The 22,625-nt window shown below is 55.7% G+C and overlaps 1 protein-coding gene across 5 annotated transcripts in view; it reads left to right on the top strand.

The window, feature by feature from the left end:
• The window catches only part of KCNQ1 (potassium voltage-gated channel subfamily Q member 1), a 305,793-nt gene that overhangs the window by 36,982 nt on the left and 246,186 nt on the right, over positions 1–22,625 (top strand). For 4 of the 5 annotated variants that reach the window (XM_081062874.1, XM_081062870.1, XM_081062871.1 and 1 more), the window contains exon 2: positions 5,594–5,684. In XM_081062874.1, the coding sequence (XP_080919000.1) occupies positions 5,594–5,684 (91 nt within the window). The remainder of the gene's footprint in view (positions 1–5,593; positions 5,685–22,625) is intronic. The other variant, XM_081062872.1, reaches the window with a different exon arrangement.

A 22,625-nucleotide genomic window follows, 5' to 3' on the forward strand; every position in this document is an offset into this window, starting at 1 on the left:
GGGGCGTCCGCAGGAGTTGAATGTCTGCCGCCACCCGCCACTCGGGGGGCCTATTGTGCTGTCCTCGTCCTGGAGCAGGTTGTGTTGCACAAATGAACCTTTTAAAGAAATGAGGCTGGACCCTGTTGAGGCAGCCCGGCAGCCCAGTGGAAGGTTCAGGGGGCTGTGGGGTGGACCAGGCATAGGGTGGCCGTGAGGCAGGCCTGGACCCTGCCCGCTGACTGAGCACACTGCCCGACTCGTCGTGGTGACAGGTGTTGAGGTGTGGTGGCCAGAGGGGCTGGGGGAGACCGGTGAGGGGTGGGGGGCCGGGCAGGAGGGCGTGGTCCGAGTCTCCCCAGCCCGTGCTGGCTTCTCTGTCTCCCGGGCACCGAGGGGTGACCTCGAGGACACGTGCCCACGTCCTGAGCCCTACAGCCTGTGCCTGTGACTGCACAGAAAGAACAGGTGTGATTAAGCTCGTCAGGATCTCGTGAGAGGAGATGATCCTGGAGACCTGGGAAGACCCTTGACCGGTGACAAGCCCCTCGTGAGAGACACATGGAGAAGTTGACAGACACAGAGAAGGCCATGTGGCACCTCAGCTCAGAGGACCGTGGTACAACGTACTGGCCTGGTCCCTGGCGGTGGCACCCCGTGCCCAAGGATGTGGCTGTCTTTGTCTCTGAGCTGCCTGGCAGAGGCCTGGGCTCACTGCCCTGTGGCCCTCGGCGTGTCCCCACTGGGCTCACTGTCCCTGTGGCCCTCGGCGTGTCCCGACTGGCTCAGAGCCCTGGTGTTCCTGTCAGTGGCTGTGTCTCTTGCTCCACAATTCATGGTCCTCTTGGGGACGGGTGGCCTTGGGTAGAGGACCGCCCCACAGCCTGTGACCTGGGACCTGCTGCACCTACCCAGGCCCCTGTCTCATCACGGGAGGTGATGGGACCTTCCACCCAGGGTTTAGAGGGAGGCCCCGTGCACAGAGTCCAAGCATGGCAGGGACCTGTGGTGCAAGCTGAGATGCACCTGGCCCAGCTTCACCCAAAGCAGGTGGGGGCCTGGGCTGGACCAGCAGGGGGCCCTCGTGTCCTTGTTGGGCACTGTCCCCACCCCGGGTCAGCCCTGGCAGGACTGAGGCTGCCCCTCTGGGAGTCCAGTGTGATGTGCGTGTCCACGTCCAGGGCCACTCAGGTCAGCAGGGCTGGGCGGGGCACCGGTCCTTCACTTGTTTAGGGTGTTTGGAACAGTCCAGGGTGACTTTTGTACAAAGAGAAGCCCCTCTGCTCTGGTTTGGGGTGAAAAAACCAATACCTCATCTTTTCAGCCACACGCTCAGGAGCCTGCCCGGCCTGGGGTTTTAAATCGGCTTAAGCGGCGCTTTGTCTGTTTATCCCCGGTGGGCGGTCTCTGAATCTCAGGCAGCATCTTTGAAAGCCTTCGTGAAACCCTGTATAAACGTCATTTACTTAGTTTCCTTAAAAACATTTTTTAAATTGTGGTCAAACATAGAACATACGATTTAGCATCGTAACAGTATTTTTACCGCACTTCTCCACGGTGTGGGGCACACACGCCATCGTCATCTCCAGAACTTTCCATCGTCCCAGACTGAAGCTCTGTCCCCATGAAACGCTCGCTCCCGTACCCCTCCCCCAGCCCTGGCACCACCATCTACTTCCTGTCTCTGATTCTCACTCCTGTAGGGACCTCGTGTGATGGGGTCACATGGCATTTGTCCTTCTGCGACTGGCTTGTTTCACTCCGCACGATTTTCTAGAGATTCCTCTCTTTATGCAGACCATTGTTCCTGCGCCAATGAGACTTTCTAGGAGCTCCTCTGATTTCCATTCGTTCAGTAAATTAAGCATGCAGGCACTGCGCAAATCCTGTTCTCTGAGGGGCCCCAGTGCTGCCTGCAGGTATCCCGGAATTTCTGCATAACCCCAGGCTAACCCGAGGGCTGCGTTCTCGGGTTGGGTTCTGACAGTGTCTGGAACCCTGCATGTTTTCTTTGCACGTGAAGTGTGGTTCTCGGCATCAATTCTGAACATTGTTGGAAAAAAGCCCGTGGGTAGCAGACCGTCATCACCATGGATTCATGGGGGCTGGCCCGGCCTGGGTTTGGTTGTTGGGTCACTTGGGCTGACCCGGCCTGTTATGGAGGCCTGGCATGTGGGGAGAGGTCTGTGGCCCCGCTCCATTTGCCTGCAGCCCCTGTGCCCTGGAGCACCCTCCCGCCCAGGCCTCCACCTGGCCTGGCAGGGCTCCCACATTCCTCTGTGTTCCCAGGGCACCTGGCTGCTTCAGTTAGCGCAGTGATGTCCGATAACGTTCCGGACATCCCTCGGGGCCAGTGCTGGCAGTCACAACTCCTGTGGACCAACCTTCCGGGCACAAGCCAGGCATTGTTCCACTGCCCGGAGCTACCCTCACCTCTGGCCGTGGCCTCCTCCTGCTGACGTGCACACAGCTCCGGGAAGTGGGGTCACGCGGCACTGGGACCGATATGGCCTCTGCGTCTTTCCTCCCACCTGCCCCTGCCCCACACCCTGTCTATAAACCACGCCAGATTCCTTCTTTCTCTGGACCTCAGTCTTCCAGCTCTGGGGGTTCTTCTGGGCTGCCTGAGTTTGGAGCCTGAGGATGTAAGCTGAGATGGAGGGGTGGTGGCCAGCCCTGCGGAGGGGGTAGGGTGGGTCATCCGGCACCCCCGCCTGAGCCCTCCAAGGGCAGGGCCCCTGTCTTGGCCCCTCTGCGGCTCCTGGGCCCACCCAGCACTGGCCGGAGCAGGTAGAAGCATAATTAGTTATATCATTCTTCCTGAAATTACTACAGTGTAGTCAAATATTTGAACAACATATAGATAGATATAAATTAACACTGTACAGCTGAACTTCACGGGGACACATCCTTCAGTCGGCCCCGGGAGCAGCTCCTTGGGCAGGCCCCCACCACGCCCTGTGGCCCCGTGTTCTGTCTGCATGGGGTGGGCGGGGGTGGGGGCTCCCATGCCTCTCTGTTCGGAGCTTGGGGTGAGCACACCCACCCTGACACAGCTTCCCTGGCAGGCCCATCCACAGGCGGGGCTTTTGCCCCCCCCCCCTTTTCAGTTTGCGGAGCCTCCTGAGCACAGCCAGGCACAGGTGTGGGGGGGGAGAAGCCCCTCAGCAGGCGGGTCCCTGTGCTGCTGTGCATGTCGCCGGTTTGTGATGCTTTCAGGCCTCACGCGGGCAGGCGTCTGTGTGCCCACTTGGCCCCGCTCTAGCCAGCTCTAATTGCTGCCTTCTGTCCTGTAGCCGAGGTCATACTGATAGTGACATGAATGGTAGGTTGCCGCCTGGTAGCAAAAGAAGTGAAAAACTGGAATATGCAGAGGTGGGGTGTAACAGGCGCTGGAGTCTGTGGTCCTGTGGCAGATGACGAGCTGCCGCTTCGGCCCGACGTGTCACGGCCCCGCAGGACACAGTCCCACCGCGGTGCCCGTGAGGGCAGAAGGCGCTGCTTTCTCTTTACTGCCTCTGCTCCAGGAGGCAGAAAACAGAACTGAGGACTTCTCAAACGTGGTCCGGCCATGGAGCCTGGAGGCTGGGCGTGCGGGAAGCCCTGGGCAGCAGGAACCCCAGCCCTGGGTCCTGAGCCTGGCCCGAGCGAGCCCCTTCCCTCCAGGGCCTCCCTTTCCTCGCTTGCGGGCCATAAAGGCTTGAGGGCAGTGGTGTGGGGCACAGGATGGTGACTGAAGTGTGGCCCGCTGGTGACGTCGGTTAGCTGAATAATGGCCCCGAGATGTCCGTGTCCTGATCCCTGAACCTGTGAGTGGTGACCTTCTGTGGCAGAGGTGTGACTGGTGAAAGGGGCGGTCACCCTGCATTACCTGGTGGCCCTCATCACGAGTGTCCTTGGGAGCAGGTCAGAGAGGAGCAGGTCAGAGCCATGCTCTCCTCCCTGCCCCGTCCTCAGGGCCCAGACTCCAGGCACCCACCACTGCCTTGGCCCCCTGCACTATTGTCACCGCCCTGGTTTAGTCACTAGTGGCCTTAGGAAGCATGGGGCCTTGGTTTCCACATCTGTAGCATTGGTCAGATGACAACATGACTGCATCTCGTCCCCACGAGATACTGCCTACAAGGAGCTGGCTACGCCTACGCCCGCTGTGCTCCAGGCCCCGTCCTGGGCATGGGGGGCGCAGCAGGGATGGCACTCCATAGCCCTCCCCTGGAGGCGCTCACGGTCTGGGGCGTGGGCAGTGGGCCCAGGAGTGATATGTGTGAAAGCCGTGACTTGGGGGACTTGGGGGTCAGATCGCCTCTCTGTGGATGAGTGGGTGTTGGCCCTACAGGAGCAGCAGTAGGTGCAAAGGCCCTGAGGCCAGTGGAGCGGTGCATGTTTGGGGAGAGCGGCTGGCAGGAGCCAGGTGGTCTGGGGTCACCATGGTATCGCGCTGGGGATGATGTGGGCTCACTGTCAGCCGGTGGGGTGGGGGAGGCTGTGGGGGTTGAGGTTGGAGGCAGGCACCATGGTCAGGGCAAGAGATGAGGCAGGCAGGCCTCATCTGGCTTCACAGGTCTAGCTGACAGAGGGAGGCGGTGACGGAGGTGGTGAGGCAGCTTTGGCCAGAGCTCCTGGAGGGCAAGGTGTAGTTGGAGGAAACCTGGGGGAGGGTGAGCAGGGACTTTGGGCATGCACCCTGAGGCGAGGAAGGGATAGCCCCACCTGAATGGTTCTTGGGAGACGTTCCCCAGGCAGGAGGAGGGCGGGGGGCTTGGCCCAGTGACATTCAGGGAACCAGAGGGGCCCTGGATGGTCTGCCTTCAAGAAGCAGAGGCTCCTTATCTTTCTGACTGGGACGTGATCAGAGCAATTGGTCTGTAGAGCTGTGAGGACCGGCCTGGGGTTGTGCCCAGGAGTGGCCCCGGGGGTGGGGCTGCCCACCTTCCCTCCGCTGGGCCCCGGGGCTGGGTGGAGGGGATAGGAGGGTGGGCAGATGCAGCCAGAGCAGCTCCGAGCCTCCGGCCCCTGGGGAGCCCCTCCCTTGCAGGTGGGCTTCTGTGTTCTAACCAGCGGCCCAAGGCCACGAGCTCCAGTCCCTGCCGGCCCCCGATGCTGTTTGGAAGTACCTTGTAAACTGACATTGACTGTTACATATGAAGTGTCCCATGTTGCCTGGAGGGGGAGGGCCCACTTCAGCGGTTCTCAGGGCATTCTCAGAGTCGTGCCCCATCACCGTCATCTCAGCTCAAAGGAGGCCCTGTCCCCACTGGCCCCCGGTGACCGCCAGTCTGCTTTCTGTCCTTGTGCAGTTCCCATCTGGACATTCTGTGCAAATGGAATCACACAGTATGTGGTCTTCAGTGTCCCGTTCTTAGCTCAATGTTTCATGTAAGGTCCATCCCGTGGGAACGCGGGTTAGCGCGTCATCCCTCCGTGGCCAGGTGACAGTACCCATTGTGTGCGTGGCCACAATTCGTGTCTCATTCGCCAGCTGGTGGGCCATGGGGTTCCAGGCATTGGGAGGCCCTGTGCTGGGTGGGGCTGTGGGGGGTGCTGGGTGGCCCCGGGTCTGGGCTGGTGTGGGGGGCGGGCCGCCAGCGCTGACCGCGTGCCCTCCTGTCTGCAGCTTTCTCATCGTCCTCGTCTGTCTCATCTTCAGCGTGCTGTCCACCATCGAGCAGTATGTCGCCCTGGCCACAGGGACCCTCTTCTGGATGGTACGTACGGAAGCTGGGCGTGTGGGCGTGGGATGGAGCAAGCTGCTCCTGGTTCTTCTGCCTGCGGAACGACCCTTATTGGTTTCCCCTTCTGTTGGCCCGCAGCTATGGGCTCACCCTGATACTGGGGCGTTGCAGGTGTGAAGATGTCCCCCAGCTCTCAGATCTTCCAGGCTGGTGGTCTAGGAGGGCGTCCTGGAGGAGGAGGCTTCTAAGCTGGGCCAGGAAAAGATAGGAGGACGTGGGAATGAGGAGCTGAGGCTGTGGTTGGCAGGCCTGCCCGAGCTTGCGCTGTGGTGCCGGGTCTGGGTGACTCCTGACCTGAGTTGTAGCTGGTACATGGACCCTGCAGGTGTCCCAGCTCTCACCCACCCAGACGGCCTTTTCCACTGCCTCCTGAGGCTCTCACTCTCCTACTGTGTCCCAGGCCTTTGAGGAGGTGTTCAGGGGCCCCAACAGCACAGAAGGAATTTCCAATATGGGGCTCCCAGCCCATCTGAGCCCCTCGTCCTGAGAGTGGGGTGTGAGGGGTGTGAGAGCTCTTCCCCCACTCTCAGGTGTGAGCCCCTCAGACAGGGCCTGGGACGTGCCCCCTACAACCTCGGGCCAGCCTGACTGTGGCCGGGAGGCCGAGCTGGGAGCCCGCAGCCAGAATGGATCACGGCACGGTGTATGCTGGGCCAAGTGCCGAGGACATGTGACCTCACGGAGGAGACACCTCCACCTGGACGTGGCTGCAAGTCTGCCCAGAAGATGAAGCGCAGGGGCTGGTCACGTTCCCAGGAGGCCACCTGAGTGCTGATGGCTGATGGCATCGGCCTTTCTATCGCTGTTTTGTGTTTCCGTATCCTATTGTGCAACAACCCTCCACCTACAAAGCAGAGAGAATCACGACACCCCCACCTGCACCATCTCCACTCCCCGGGGCCGGCCTGGGGAGGGGTCATGCTTGGGCACGCCATGTCCTCCTGTCGCAGAGGCCTGGTCAGCTGGGCTCCCTAGTCCCCGTGACGGGCCCCAGTGACAGTGCCCATGTCATTTCTGCGTGGTGGACTTTTATATTTCCTCCCGTGCGTCTGGGTTTGGAGTCATGGTGATGTCTCACCCTCTCAGGGGCTGTGGAAGAATTCAGCCAGATTTCTTCTAGGGCTTGTGCGGGTTAATCTTACGGATTTAAGTTGTTGATGGCAGTTGGGAACATCCTGGCGTGTGGCGTAAGGAACAGATCCTCTCTCATTTCGTCCCTCTGGTCTTCCAGACACCCCAGTGCCACATACTCAAAAGTCTGTCTTTCCCCCCTGATGTGAGTTGCTGTTTTTATTGTAAGCCAGGTGTTCCAGTGCCAACAGTCCACTGGTCTGAGTGACATCACCTCCCAGGGTCACCTGCTCTGATGACGGGTGCTGAATTAATTCTGTGTCGTTTTGCGGTTTAGTATCTGTGCCTGGCTCTTGTTTAGGGGTCACCAGCTCGTCCTCACTAGCTGGCTCATCCCAGTGACCCTCACAACCCACCTCCCATGATTCCCCAAAACCTGATGGTATCGGATGGATGAATTTGGCGAGAATGACATCTCTCTGCTGTGGGGACTTCCTGCCACAACCGTGGGTTTATCAGGGGTTCTCTGGTCTCACAGTGTGGGTTTTAGACCGTTGGGGTTAGTTTTTTGCACATAGCAGTGACTGGAATAGTAATTGGTATGGTCAGTTGTCATCACAAATGGGTCTTCTCTTCCGTCATGTTTTGTGGGTTTTTTGGTGGCTGTGAAAGCCATCGGTTTTGGTCACTTGAATGGCCTGTGACTTGAATTGCTCTTTGGGTCCTCTCTTCATGACCAAGGTGACCGAGCTGCTTATCCAGGTGGAAACTGAGGCAGGAAGGGGCTGGGAAGACCCTGCCAGGCTGGGCCCAGAATCCAAGGATACCCTCAGCAGATCCCTGCCCTGCCCGCTGGGCACTGGCTGGTGTCTGCCCTCCCTACTGAATGTAAATGCTGGTGGGAACCAGGGCCAGGGAGAGGACTGGGGCCTGTGCCCAGAGCCTGGTCAGCCTTTTGCCCCCATGTGAGTGTCCTGGAGCTGCTGCAGTGAAATACCACAGCCGGGGCAGTTTAAATCACAGACACTCGCTGTCCCCAGTCCTGGAGGCTGGAGTCCGAGAGCCGGGTGTCGGCAGGGCTGGCTCTGAGGCCTCGCTCCTCGGCGTGTGGACGGCCGTCTCCTCCCCGTGTCCCCACACGGTCGTCCCTCTGTGCGTGTCTGTTCTGACCTCTGTTTATGAGGACCCTGGTCACAGTGGATGAGGGCTCACCCCAGTGACCTCATTTCACCTTAATCACCACCTCCTTAAAGCCCCAGCTCCACACACGGTCATGTTCTGGGGGTCAGGACCTCAATGTAGGAATTTTGGGGACACAGCTCAGGCCCTGAGTCGCTCTAAGGGACTTAGGTCATTTGTCCACTGCTGGAAAATTCGCCCTTGGGTTTGTTTTTCTTTTTTTAAAGACTTTTATTGGGGAAGGGGAACAGGACTTTATTGGGGAACAGTGTGTACTTCCCGGACTTTTATTTATTTATTTATTTTCCAAGTCAAGTTGTCCTTTCAAAGGTAGTTGTGGAGGGTGCCGTTCAGCTTCAAGTTGTCCTTTCAGTCTTAGTTGCAGAGGGCGCAGCTCAGCTCCAGGTCCAGTTGCCGTTACTAGTTGCAGGGGACAAAGCCCACCATCCCTTGCGGGAGTCGAACTGGAAACCTTGTGGTTGAGAGGACGTGCTCCAACCAACTGAGCCATCCGGGAGGCAGCTCAGCTCAAGGTGCCGTGTTCAATCTTAGTTGCAGGGAGCGCTGCCCACCATCCCTTGCGGGACTCGAGGAGTTGAACCGGCAACCTTGTGGTTGAGAGCCCACTGGCCCATGTGGGAATCGAACTGGCAGCCTTCGGAGTTAGGAGCACGGAGCTCCAACTGCCTGAGCCACCGGGCCGGCCCTCACCCTTGGGTTTGAAGCAGCTCCCACAACACCGAGATCCCAGGCTGGGGAGCACACCAGAACCCCGTTTGGGTCTTCCATCCAGGGCTCCTCACCTCACTCTCATGAAGCCCCCGGAAGCAGCTGGGAGGGTGACGGAGCCAGGCGCAGCCTGCACAGGCTGGCCGAGGGGACCCGCCCTCACAGACGTGCCCTGTGTGTCCTCGTGTGTGAATCTCAGCCCGGGGACCACACTGATAGGCCAGAGGAATCCCAGGCCGTGTGCCCGGGGTGGGGGTGGGTACACACCCTGAGGGCCTTGGAGCTCCACTCTCCTCAGGGAAGAGCCAGGAGTTGTGTCCTGCCCCGGACAGTGTGAATGTGTTAGACTTAGCTCTTGCTCACACATTTCATGGCCCAGTTCGGCCCAGAGCTGGGGGAGGTGGCTGAGGGCCCCTGCCCTGTCTTCCCTCCTTGGCACCCCTGCTCCTCCCGCGGAGGTCCAGGCATCTGTGAGGCCCAAGTGCCACCTGGTGGCCATTTTCTGAACTGCGGGCACAGTGCCCCCTGCTGAGGATGGGGGCTCAGCATGAGCTAAGGAGGGGAGAGAGGTGCAGGTCCCCTCCCTCTGGGTCCGGGATGGGTCTGCGAGTGAACGGGCCCTCTGCCCCAAGCAGACGGCCTGTTCCTGCTGTGGCCCCACCCCCTTTCCATCCCTTGGAGGTCAGAGACCCTGTGCTGCTTGCCTTGTCCCCCATTCTGTCTGTCAGCCACCTCCCTGCCACCCTCATGCCCCACCAGGCACCCTTGCCACACAGCAGCTGTTGGTCGTGGGGGTGTTGCAGGGCTTTCTCAAAACAAAGCAAAACAACAACCTCATCGTTCCAGGAGCTCTTGTGGCGTTTAGCTCGTGTGCACTCTGCCTTGCTGCCCCTTCTGTCCTCCGTCCTCACCTCCTTCCGCCTGACCGGCTCCTCCACCCCAGTGCACTGTCCTGGCTGCTCAGCTTCTGCACTTGGCCCGGCTGTTTCTCTGTCAAGTTACAGGACCGGCTTCTTGTCCAGTTTCAGGCCCTGGCTTGGTTGTCACCATGTCAGTGCACCCTCCCTGACCTGCCGTCTGCGGGGTCCCCATCCCTCCCTGCTCTTCTCAGCTATCTGCGTGCTGGACTCTGCGGGTGGGTTCACAGCTTTCCAGCTCCTTGCTTCCTTCCTCCACCCACCCCAAAACCCAGGGCGGGACCCCAGTGGCTGTGCTCACCCCACACACTCAGCATGGTGTCCTGGGCTTGGACCCCCTCCTTTGAGCACGTGCACCCAGAGCTGCCTCCACAGGATACCCCAAGTTGCTGTATTGTTCCAGGCCTCGGTTTCCCTACCTGTAAAATGGGTGGGTGGGCAGTACGGTCTGAGATTTACTTTCAAAAGTCTTGCTGGGTTTCTTAAGGAATTCCCAACTCACTGGCTATGTGGTCCTTCAAGGTGGGTTTGAACTGGCTGTATCTGGCTGCCATGGGGTGGTGGGGTGGAGGGGTGTTGGGGACACAGTGGGGATGAGGCAGCCATGGGCCCAGCCCCCAGGGGTAGATGTGAGTTATGTCTGGGCCTGGCTGTGAAAGCAGGGCAAGGTGAAGAAGGATTGTGGGTGAGATATGTGTGCAGGGAATCTGAGGGCTTCCTGGAAGAGGGGACACCCTGAGAAGGGAAGGGGAAGGAAAAGGTAAGAGGGTGCCGGGGCTGGCTGGCACAGGCAGGTACCCCTCCCACAGCTCACAGCCTGCAGGGTGGGCTGGGCAGGGGCAGGGCCCCAAGGCTCTCAGTGCAGGTGGGAATTGGGGCTTCCTGGGGAGGCGGGGAGAGGGGGTGTTGACCATAGGTAGAGGGGACCCGGTGTGGGGAGTGGGCTTAGGAAGCTGAGGGGTTTGCAGCCCCTGGAGCCAGGCCACCGGACACCAGGTGGCGCTGTTGTCAGCGAAATGCAAGTGCCCCTGGCTGGGGCCCATAGCGCGGGAGCCAGACCACAGCCTGGAGCCCAGGAGGGGCCAAGGGTGGGCTCTGCGTGAGGGGTTCTGAGAGCAGCACGAGGTTTAAATGGTGGAAAAAAAGTTGTTCAAAGCTGTGTTTTCCCGGAGAGCCCATATTTCTTCCCTTTTTTTCATAGGCTTGGCTTTTATGGTGCCAGAAAGCTGTTATCTCAGCCTGGGGTAAGGAAACCCCAGGCGGCCTCCGAGGGATTAAGCGTTCTGCTGAACCAGGGATATTTGGTGGGCCTGAAAAAGCCATTTTGTTGGAATCTCATCTGTGTTGCGGGGTCTGTCCTGGGCATGTTAGCAGACACGTTGGAGCTCTAAGCCGTGTTTGTGGCTTCCCAGGGGAAAGGGCCACTTCTGGGGTTGCAAACAGCTCCTGACGTGGTTTCTGAGTTCAGAGGAAGCCCTGTGTGTGTGCTGACATGTGTGTACGTGTGTGTCTGCTTGTGCACGTGTGCGTGTCCACGCGTTGCGCCTGAGTTTCCGTGTGTGCACCCCCAGAAGGAGTCTGGGCTTGGGGGATGTCCTGCTGCTGTGGCAGAAACCCCCCACTCTCTGCCGTCAGAGCCCCTGCCCGGCCTCGCTGAGGGGCTCGGTTTTGTCCCTGAAATCGCACACAAAGGGAGAGGCTCTGGGAAGCACAGCACACACACAGCCTCTGGTGGGGAGCATACCGGGGAACTGCCCTGCTCTGCCTGTGGTGAAAACCCCGTGAGCGCGGCCCGGAGGTCTGGGGGATGAGATCATCGCTTGCGGCTTCCTCCCTTGCTGCCGAGGCCCCCTCAGCCCCTCCGCTCGGACCCAGCCCTCCCGCCAGCTGGATCCCCCACCCCTAGCACAGGGCGAGACCCTCCGGCTCTCTGGGCCCCGTGGGACTCTGTGGGCCCCTTCAACAGCTTTCTGTGGGTCCCCGTTTCTATGGAGCAAGGTCCAGGCTCTGTCCTCGGCCCCACCCCCCAGCTCACACTCAGAGGCCCCTGCAGACCCGCATGTTTCCACACCCTTCAAATGCCAGGAGAGATGACGGCTAAGGTCAGGGCCAGCGCTACCACGCCCTCCGTTGTGTCCTCCTCTCGCTGTAGGGGAAGAGCGTCCCAGAGCTTCAGTCTTTTCTGCCTCAGTTCAGGGCACCAGTGGGGGGCCCAGGGTTTGCATTAAGAAACCCCAAGGTCCCATTTTCTCCACCGCCTCCTGCTCAGAGCGCCCTTCTCTCCCAGCCTTCCTTCGCCTCGCTGTTTGGTGAACTCCTACACATCTGACAAAGCCCCACTCAGGCACAGTTTCCTCTGTGACACCATTCTGCTACCCAGGGGCATCACCTGCTTTCTCCTCTGGACCTCGGGGTACTCGGGGGAGACCTCCTGTCCCTGCCTCTGAACCTTGAGCTCCTTTGTTTCATTGTCCCTGGCTCATGGCAGCCACCCTGTTAGGATTGGTCCCTGCTGCCCGGGCCTTCTCTGAAGTTCTGCCCCAGAATGCAGTCCACCCCACCCACCACCTGAGACGGGGAGTGTTCTCTCCTGCCTTTATCCAGCCAGCAAACACTTATCGAGCACCTACTACATGCCAGGGTCTCTGCAAACAGATGTGGGCTCTTGAGGGAAGAACACAGGCTTCATGTATACCCCCCCACACACACACACACCTCTCCCCGCAGGGCCCTGGGAAGAGGCATCAGCATCTAAGAATGGGGAGAAGGACTGGCGCCCCCCCTTACTGCTGTGGCACACACCCTCCTGCGTGCACACCTGTCTGTGTGTGTGCACACGTGTGATCTGCTAGGCCACAGCTCAGGCGTCTGGGTGTCTCTTGGCAACGCCTGTCTGCTCGGGAGCCGGCTTTCCATGGTCAGACCAAGTCTCACAGTTCCCGGCAGAAACACTAAAAGCGAAAGATGGGCCCCAGAGAGTCCGTCTTCTGGACGTCTCTGATCAGCAAACCCTGAGAACGGCAAGGTTTCTTTGCGAGTGGTTCCGGCCACCTGCACACCCGATGAGCCCGGTGACGTGCACTCAGCTCAGCAGGACGTGGGGGGCTCTGCCTGGGGTGCAGGAGGAACCCCTCACTCATCTGCCCGGAGGCCCCTCCTGGAGCCGACCCCATGGAGATGGGGTGGAGGGACGCTGGCCTCGAGCACTGGGAGAAGACAAGGTGGACATGGGGGTCTGGGGCTGCTCCTCGGGCTCACTGGTGAGGACATGGCTGACCTGGGCAGAGCGTGTCCTGTGGAGCAGGCGCTGTGGGCCTGTCCGTCCCATGCCTGGTGGCGTGGGACTCCCCATGGGCCTGGGTCACCCCCTGGCACCCGGCATGAGTTTGTGAGCAGAGGCGTAGGGCCACCAAGCAGAATCTGACACTGCGCCCTCAAGGGGACGTAGCCAACTGGCCAGATCTCCTGTGTAGATTGGGGACCCCTGAAAATGACAGCCCCTTCTTGATGACTCTGTGGACATAGCCTGTGAGCCACTCGCTCCCTGCGTTTCAGCTCCCCGGATCCTCTAACACAAACGGCACTTCTGTCCAACCCACGGCCCACATCTGTGTGTCATCGCTCTCTCAGTGTTTGTAGCATTCTTTTCTCATTGTGTGGTTGTCACGGGTTTTATCCACCTTGACGTGCAGTGGCCGTGGCCCTCCCTCCGTGGTCTCCTCCTGAGCTTCGAGGGGGAGTTCCTCTGTCCCCACTGTATCCAGAGGACAGTTCTCTGGCCCCTGAGGGCGTCCAAGCAAGAGGAAGCCGAGGGCTCGAGGCTCGTGAGGCCCTTTGTGGGGCCCCGGGCAGCAGCTCGGACCATTCCCACCGGGGACAAAGTTTATGCCCCACCCGGGCCCCCCGTCCCCGGTGGGGGTGACAGGGCTGGGGCTGGCTGCGTTCCTGGCCTGGAGGCAGCTGCTCCGGAGGGGGACAGCTGACATTCCTTCATGCAGGGTCTGCGCTCAGCCGAGAGAGAGCCGTGAAAACGGGAATCCTGTGCTGTAACCAGAACCTTCCATGAGGACACCAGGCCCTGTGTTGGGCGGGGGCGGGGGTCCTACGGTGACTCGTTTCTGTAACAAAGACGCCCTCTGTGAAGCCCACAGCCGGGCCTCACGTTATCTGCTGCCAGAATTGTCAGATCGAACACGTCTGTTCAGAACAAGGAGGGGGGGTTGGGCAGGAGGAAGAGGAAACTGTGCAAAATGTTTGAAACTTTCCCGAAAAACATGTAACCTGATCCTGTGCGAATGGTCTGAGTCAGGTGGACGCTCCTGGCCGGCAGGCACTGTGTCCTCTGGGGCCTGTGCAGAGGGAAGAGCCTGGCCCCACCTGGCGTGGTGGAATCTGGGGGGGGGGGCTCAGCCTGCGGTGCTCCAGGCTGTGGGGGCAGGGGACGTCCACCTGCCCCCCGGGTCCCCCTCACTCCTGCACCAGACACCTCTCGCAAATCCCCCTCAGGTGCCACCTGGGGCCATTAGAGTGTCAACTGTGCCTCCTGATGGGGAGGGGAGGTGCCCCTTGTCTTGTGCCTGGTTCTGGGACCTCTTGGGCCCTGAGGAGACTCCATGATGGCCAAGTGGTGGCCCTGGGGCCCCGAGACCAGCCAGGGCCTGGCCACAGGACTCCCACTGGCTCTGGGAACCGCCTGCGTCTGCGCCTGTTTGTTTCCATAGTATTTCCTGTTTTCAAACTATAAAACTGTGTGATGCAAGTCGAGTGCTGGCATCTAAGACTGCCTTCCTTCCGAGGGCGTCCTTGCTGGAGCCCTGCTAAGAGCCCCCGGACCCGCACCCCATCTTCCCGGGGCTCTAGGGGCCACCCTCCTCCCTGGAAGCCATCCCACCTAATCCATGGGCCCCTAGCCCACAGGAAATGACCGTCCTGTTTATGAGTGAGGCAGGAGCCCTGGGGCCTTGCACCACTGCTCAGGTGCCCGCTCAGCAGGCCCCACGGCCTCCCCAGTACCTGGTGGGGGGGTTGTGTGTGCGCACAGTTTCCAGGTTTCTCTCCCACCGTGGCCAGGGATCTGGGTGGTCTCCTTCTCCACTATCCCTGTTGTGGCCCCTTTTCTTTTCTTTTCCTCTTTTCAGAAGTTGTGATGATTCAGCTCTAGGTTGGTGACCAGAAATGGAGCCTCCCCGGGTCGAGGTGCAGGCATGGTGGGGACTAGCGGGGCACCCCTGGCTCGGCTCAGCTTCTAATGTCATTGGTGGGAAGGCCCTTTGAGGGGCAAGACCCTCCTGCCCGTCTAGAAGGTGACAGCCGTATGAGGAGGGGGTCTTTACACGCACCCAGGTCGCCCATTGGCCTCCCCCGGGAGAGGCCCCCCTGAGATGCTCTGCTCTCTGAGCGGGAGACTTCGGGCACCCCCAGGCCTGGCTCCATGTTTCCTGTCCCTCTTTGGCCTCCATACCACGCGCCCACACGTCAGCGTGTCCCTGAGGCCCAGGACAAGAAGCAGCCGCTGGGTGGGGGCGCCTGCTGTGGGCCCCCCTCCTCCATTGGGGATTTAGCAGAATTACAGCGTGCCGTCCGTCCTGGGACAGGTGTTTCCTTTATGCTCTGCCCGAGGGCTGGGGAGAAGCTGGTCAGTAAGTGCCACATTCAGTGGGGGTCTCCGGCTCAGGGTAGCTGGAGGGCGGGTTTTGGTAGGGCCTTGTTTTCGCATGTCACCCCCGCCAGCTGGAGCGCCTTGTTTTAAGCGTGGGGCACCAGCTGACATAACATAAAATGGCGATCCACGTCGCTGGCTGCGGCTGGGGTGCTGGCACTGTGCTCCCTGTGGGGGCTCCCGGGGTCGGCCCTGGGGAAGTCGGCAGGATGAGCCCTGCGGGCCTTGTGGCCATGGGGTGCTGCACAGTGAGGTCTCCAGTTGCCACTCCCCAGACAAGTGGGCTGCCTGAGTGGCTGGTTGCAGGGTGGGGCCAGGGGGCTGTGCAGGTACCAGAATAATTGCCCCAGATATTGCATTCAGATGGGTTATAATTGTGTTCTGTGTTACCCCAGATCGTGCAGGATGAGAACCAGCGGCCCTGGCTGTGTGGCCATTGAAATGTGTCACTGTATAGACTTCATGGGCAGGAAAGGGGGGGCTCAGTGTAGCCTTGAGGGGTTGAGGGACCACTACCCATGCACCTGGCCCCCAGCCCCTGCCTCACTGAGCCATCTCGGCGCTGGGGCATAGCCCCTCTTCCCTGAGTTTTCATCTCCCAGTTGTAAAACCATGTGATGGCCTGGCATGCAGGGTCGGGCATGAGTGGAAGGGGAGCCATGGTGACTCCCAGGGCCAGGGCTGCTGGCGGTCCTGTTCAGTCACTGGCGGGAGATGGCCTTGAGCCAGGTCCAGCCCAGTGTGCCCAGCTCACTGCCCATCAGTGACTCCTGGGCCCCTGATGGATCCCAGCTGGGCTCGAGACAACTTGATGACACCCGCCAATGTCGGGAGGCCGAGAAGCCCCAAAATATCCTTAGTGTCATGAGAACTGGGGTCCTCTCCCAAATGTTCAGGCCTCTACCATAAGTGCCAACCCTGCTGGGCTTCTGGCCACCTGGGAAGATGTGTTCTGAGCCTCAGACCTTCGCAGCTTCCCTTCTCCTTGGGTAGTGGCTGTGAGGCAGAGACCCCAGCCCAGAGCTCACAGCGAGGGGGGCCAACATGCCTTCACGTGGACCCAACCACTGCTTAGCCGAGAAAAGTCTCCTGTGCTGGAAGCCAAGCCTGAGTGGCTGCGGCCAGTGGTGCCATTTCCTCAGCTTGGTCAAGGACAAAGGTGGCTGAAGAAGCAGGTTGGGAAAAATGTGCCTGATTGAGAGGTGGGCATGCACAGGTACACACAGCACACGTAACGCACACGTACACACACACACAGCACACAACACACGTAACACACACGTATACACACACACAGCACACGCAGGCACACACAGCACCCGTAATGCACACGTACACACACACACACACAGCACACACAGACACACACAGCACACACAGACACACACAATTACATAAACATACAGAGTTGTGCACAGACACACGTACACACACACAGGAGCACGTTGAGGCACACACGTGTGGCCATACTCATGTGGCGTGCACTCAGGCACACACACGTGACTGCATGAACACATGCACACGTGCATGCTCAGCCCTGGAGCCTGGGGCCAGCCAGGAGAAAGACCCCCTCGGGGCCGCGTTCCATTTGCACATTTAATCCAGAAACTGTCAGCACGGGAAGCCTGGCCGAGAACAAAATGTCAGTGTGTGCTGAGAGGCGCAGCCTGCCCCTTTCCTGGCGGGCGATGACCTGGTCAGTTTCCGAGCGTGATGAGCCGAGAATAATTTGTGCATTCAGAGTGGGGTTCGCTGGGGAGGCCTGGGGGGAGGTGGTGTCTTCATTTCATTTTCAATTTCTGAGCTAGGCCTGTGTCTCTTCTCTCGACCGTTTTCAGAGCCCAGCCAGGGATGGTCGGGGACGGGCTGGGGTCCGTGTGTGTGATTCATTTCTCAGAGTTGCCGACCCCACGAGGTATGTGGACCCAGTAATCACTGTGGAAGTCTGAGCTTGACCACAAGCCCCCTGACCTCATGGTTTTCAGGGTGCTGGTGACCAGGGCTCGGTCCCCTGTTGGGACCCTCTCTCCTTTCCCCCAAATACACCCCTTTTGCTCAAGGTCTCTGTCTTCAGCTCAGGTTCAAGGTGGTTTTCTCTTACATGAGGACGTCTGTTCGACCACTCAGGAGCTCTGAGGCTTTGAGAAAATGCCCTCTCGCCCTGGGGAGTTTATAAGAATTTCTCATTTCTCCCCAGTTTTCAGGGGTTTGCTGTGGTGAGTTTCCATCACTGGTCCCCGTGTAGATGGGCAGCCGAGAGGGTCTGGGGGACTGCAGCAGCCTCTGGAGGCCTCTGTGAACCCTCTTAAGAAAGGGTGCAGTGGGGCAGCTGGCCTGGGGCCGCCAGAGTCCCTCGCTTTCTGGTTTTCAGAGGCTTGCGGTGGGTGTGGCTCTCCCAGGTCCCCAGAGCGCACAGAGGGAGAGACCCCAGGAGGCAGTGGGGGTCTAGAGCCCTGAAACTGCCCGGTGGGCCCACACATAGTACTACCCCTCCCCTCATGTGAGATTCAGGCGCCGTCGGTCACTCTGGCACCGGGAGCCATGGGGGTGAACACGCAGGGCATGAAGTTGCTCAATCCAGAGCCCACGACCTCCAGGGCCAAGGAGACAGTGGTGAACTGTCTCCTCCTGGCAGGTGTACAGTGTGGGGGGGGTGCTGGGGAGGCACGGGGGGCATCTGTACCCAGTACAGGTGTCCCAGTGGGAGCCAGTGACCTTGAGTAGGAATTTGTTTGCAGCCCCTGAAATCCAAGGCGGACAGACAGACAGACCCGCGTTTGCCATGGCTGCACATACCCTGGGTCTATACTCGGCTCACTTAAATTCAAGCCAACTTTACTGAGGTGTAAATCTTGTGTAGACACCATAAGCCCATCACCCCCCTCAGGGCAGTGAGCACATCTATCGCCCCCCAAATTGTCCTCGTGACCTTAGGGTCCCTTTTCCCTGCCTCCCCACTCAGGAGGGAACCACTCATCTCTTTCTGTCTGTAGGCTGGTTTGCATTTTCTAGAGTTTTCTGTGCATGGACTCATTCACTCAGCATCAGTTTGCGGTGCACCCAGGTTTTGTGTGTATCTCTCATCCATTCTCCTTTATGTCACCGTCTGTTTATCCATTCAGGGGTTGATAGACATTTGGGTCGTCTCCAGTTTTGAGCTATTATAAATACACTTGTGTCCAAGTCTTGATATTTCTTTTTTGGTGGGTAAAAACCTAGGAGTCGAACGGCTGGATAATACGGTAGGTGTTTGTTTAACTATTTAAGAAAAACCGACAGAGCTGTTTTCCAGGGCGGCTGCACCATTTTGCGTTCCCACCAACCACGTGTGAGCGGTGGAGTTCCTCCCATCCTTACCTGCCCGCGGTACAGTCAGTCTTTTCGTCTTAGCCAGTCTAATGGGTGGGTAGGAGTGTGTCATTTCCTAGTGACTGGTGAGGGTCAGAAGCTTTTCATGTGCTCAGCTGGCCTCCATTGAACTTCGTTGACAAGTATCTTTTCAGAGCTTTTGCCCATTTTGAAATTGAGCTGTTTGTCTTCTTTCTACGGAGTTGTAAAAGTTCTTTATGTATTCTAGACACATGGATCTATATTTTAGAAATATTTCCTCCCAACCTATGGCTTTCCTTCTCATTTATTTAATGGTATCTTTTAAAGACTAAAAGTTATCAATTTTAATGAAGGAAAATGTATTGCTTTTTCTTTTGTTTATGCATTTTTTGCTTTGTATGATACATTTCAGAAATCTTGACCAAACACACAATTACTAAGATTTTCTTCTGTGTATTCTTCTGGTAGTTTTAATTTTATTGCATTTAGGTTCATAAGTTAATTTCTGTATACCATATGAATTATGGGTTGAGGTTCATAATTTTTTATATGAATGTCCAGTTTTTCCAATGCTATGTGACTGTCCAATGTTGAAAAGAGTATTCTTTACCTATTTAATCACCTTGGCACTTTTTAAAAAACTCAATGTGTCATAAAAGTGTGGGCCTATTTTTGAACGCTGTGTTCTGATCCACTAATCTCTGTGGGTGTCCTTTTGGCAATACCACACTGCCTTGATTACTGTGGCTTTATAAGTAGTCTTGAAATAAGATACGTCACCCAACTTCGTTCTTGTCTTTCAAGTTGCTTTGGTTATTCTAGGTCATTTGCATTTATATATAAATTTTAAAAGCTGCTTGTCAATTTTTATAAAGAAGCCTGGCTATACAGAATCCTATAAAGAATCCTATAAAGGATTCTGTTTGGGACTGCATTGAACCCAGACGTCAGTTGGAAGCAAATCGATCTCTTACCAACATTGAAACTTCTGTCCCATGAACATTGTATATCTCTCCATTTATTTAGATCTTTAATTTCTATCAGAGGTGTTTTGTAATTTCCAGTGGAAAGATCTTGTACATCTTGTGGGATACCTAAGTATTTCATATTTTTTATGCTGCTGTATATGGTATTTCTTTGTTAATTTTGATTTCTGGTTATTCTTTGCTAGTATTTAGAAGTGTAATTAATTTAGTATATTTATCTTATCCCTTGAAACTTTTCTAACTCACTTCTTAGTTCTAGTAGCTTTTTTTGCGGATCTCATTCATGTTTTACAGTGTGAACATGTCTGCAAATAAAGGCAGTTTTGCCCCTTCCCTTTCCAATCTGGTGCCTACTTTTTTTTTTTCTTGCTTGATTGCACTGGCTAGTATCTCCAGTGCAACATTTAATAGAGGTGGGAAGAGTGAACATCCTTGCCTTGTTCCCAATCTTAGGAGAAATACATTTAGTCTTTCACCATCAAGTGTGATGTTAGTAGGTTTCTGTAGATGTCCTTTAACAGTAGTAAGGCTGAGAGATTTTTGTTTGTAACATGAATGGGTGTTGAATTTTGTCAGATGCCTTTTTTACATCTCTGGAGATCATATAGTTTTTTTTCCCCTTCTTTAGTCTCTTAATATGGTCAGTTATATTGATTGAATTTCAAATGTTGAACTAAGCTTGCATTCCTGGATAAATCCCAGTTGGTCATGTCATATTACATTTTTTTATAGGTATTCATTTGCTGAAGCTTTGCTAGGAACTTTTGCATCTAAGTTCATGAGGGATGTTGTGAAGTTTGCTGATGTTTTTGGTCTTGGTATTGGAGTAGTGTTGGCATGAGGAGTGAGCTGGGAAATGTTCTCTCTTCAGTTGGGAGAAGAGCTCGTGTAGAAATGATCTTATCTCTTTCCTACATGTGTGGTGGAATTTATCAGCAAAGCTGTCTAGGCCTGGACTTCTCTTTGTGAGGAAGTTGTTAACTCGTTTCAAATGTACTTAACGGATGTATTCAGGTTCTCTATTTCTTCTTGAGTGAGCTTTGGTATTTTGTGTGTTTGGTACTTTGAGTGAGCTTTTGGTATTTTGGTATTTTGTGTGTTCATTTCATCTAAGGTGTTAAACTTATTGGCATAATGTTGTTCATTATATTCCATTATTATCATGTTTGCATTTGTAGAATATGTAGTGATGACTCGTCTTTCGTTCCTGATAATGGTGATTGGTACCTCTCCTTTTTCTTTTTAATGTAGATTGTGGCTAGAGTTTTAGTGACTTTATAGTTCTCAAAGAGCCAACTTTTGGGTTTGGGTTTCATTGAATTTTTCTCTTTTTTGTTGTTTCATTGATTTCTGTGCCAATATGATTTCTTTTATTCTGCTTACCTGGTTTTAATTTGCTCTCCTATTTGTCGTTTCTTAAGGTGGAAGCTGAGGGTGTTAATCAGGGACTGCTCTTCTTTTCTGACTTAGGTGTTTGGTGGTACGCATGTCTCTCTAAAGACCACTTTCATTGCAGCCCACAGAATTTGATGTATGGTGTTATTTTCATTCCATTCATAGTATTTCCTAATTTCCTTTTTGATTTCCTCCTTGATACATGGGCTATTTAGAAGTGTGATACTTACTTCCCAAACACTTGGGGTGTTTCAAGATAACTTTCTGTTATTGATTTCTACTCGAATTCTCTTGTGGCCACAGAAAATGCTTAATATGACTTGATTCTTTTTACGTGTATTAAGATGCGTTGTGTGGCCAGCATGTGGTTTGTCGTCATAGACATTCTGTTGTGCACTTGAGAAGTGTGTATATTCTGCTGTTGTTGGACAGACCATTCTGTAAGTGCAGATTAGGTCATTGTGGTTGGCAGTGTTGTCCAGTCTCCTGCATCCTTACCAAGTTTGTCGACTTGTTCTATGAATTACTGAGAGAGGAATATAAAATCTCCAAGTATAGTTGTGGGTCTATATTTTTATTCTTCCAGTTCTAGTAGTTTTTGCTCAATGTGTTTTGAAGCTTTGTTATGGGGTGCATTAGTATTTAGGGTTGTTATGTCCTCTGGATGAACTGACCCATTTGTCATTATGAAATGGCCTTTTTTTATCTCTAGCCATTTACTTTGTTCTGCAGGCTGCTTTATGGTAACATAGCCACTCCAGCTTTTATTCATTAGTGTTAGCAGAGTATATATTTTTCAGTTAGTTCCCTTTCACCTATTTGGTCTTTAAAGCGTTCCTTCTGTGCAGCCTACAGTCGAGTTTTATTTTGTGAGTCAAATTTAAATGTTTTTCTCTCAAAGGATGTTAGTAAGCTCATTTGCATGTATCGATATCACTGATATTCTTGCCCTCATCACCATCATAATCTTTTATAATTGTGTGTGTTTTGTCATTGCTGCTGTGGTCATTTCTCTACAAGATGTGTGTTCTTTGCTCTTTCCAAATGTTTTGGTATTTTGGAAGGCTTGTACTTTTGTTCTAATAGTTACTTTTATACTTTTCCCAAATGTCCTTCATCCTGTTTTCTCATTTAACCCTTCACTGTCTGGCTTATCAATATCCTTTAACTCCCACTTGTTGCATTTATCACAAACAGTGAGCTTATGCCATTGTCCTCTTTCATAAGTTTCAGACCCCACAAGCCCTGGATCAATAACTTGGAGGATGAGAAAATGATAAGTGATGTGGGAGGTGGGGGTCATAGGCGGCCTCATTGCGAAGGTGACTGTGGGTCTCTATATGAAAGTGAAAGACTGAATCATGCAGATATTTTGGGGATGGAAGGGGCATTCCTGGCAGAGGAGATGGCACATATCAAGACACTAAGCACACGTGTGTCTGGCACGTGTGGATAGAGTCGAGAGAACCCCGCAGTGTCTGGAGAGCAGAGTGCGAGGGTAGGGGCAGGGACAGGGCAGGGGTGTGAGGGCCTTGGGCCCACTCTGTGCAGTAGGAGCCAGGAGCTGGACGTGGGGTGACGGGTTTAGCGCCTCTGCTCTGACTGGCAGAGGAAAAGCCAAGAGGGGCGGGCAGCATTGAAGCAGGGA

Source organism: Rhinolophus hipposideros, assembly GCF_964194185.1.
Source record: "Rhinolophus hipposideros genome assembly, chromosome: 10".
NCBI classification, from domain to species: domain Eukaryota; kingdom Metazoa; phylum Chordata; class Mammalia; order Chiroptera; family Rhinolophidae; genus Rhinolophus; species Rhinolophus hipposideros.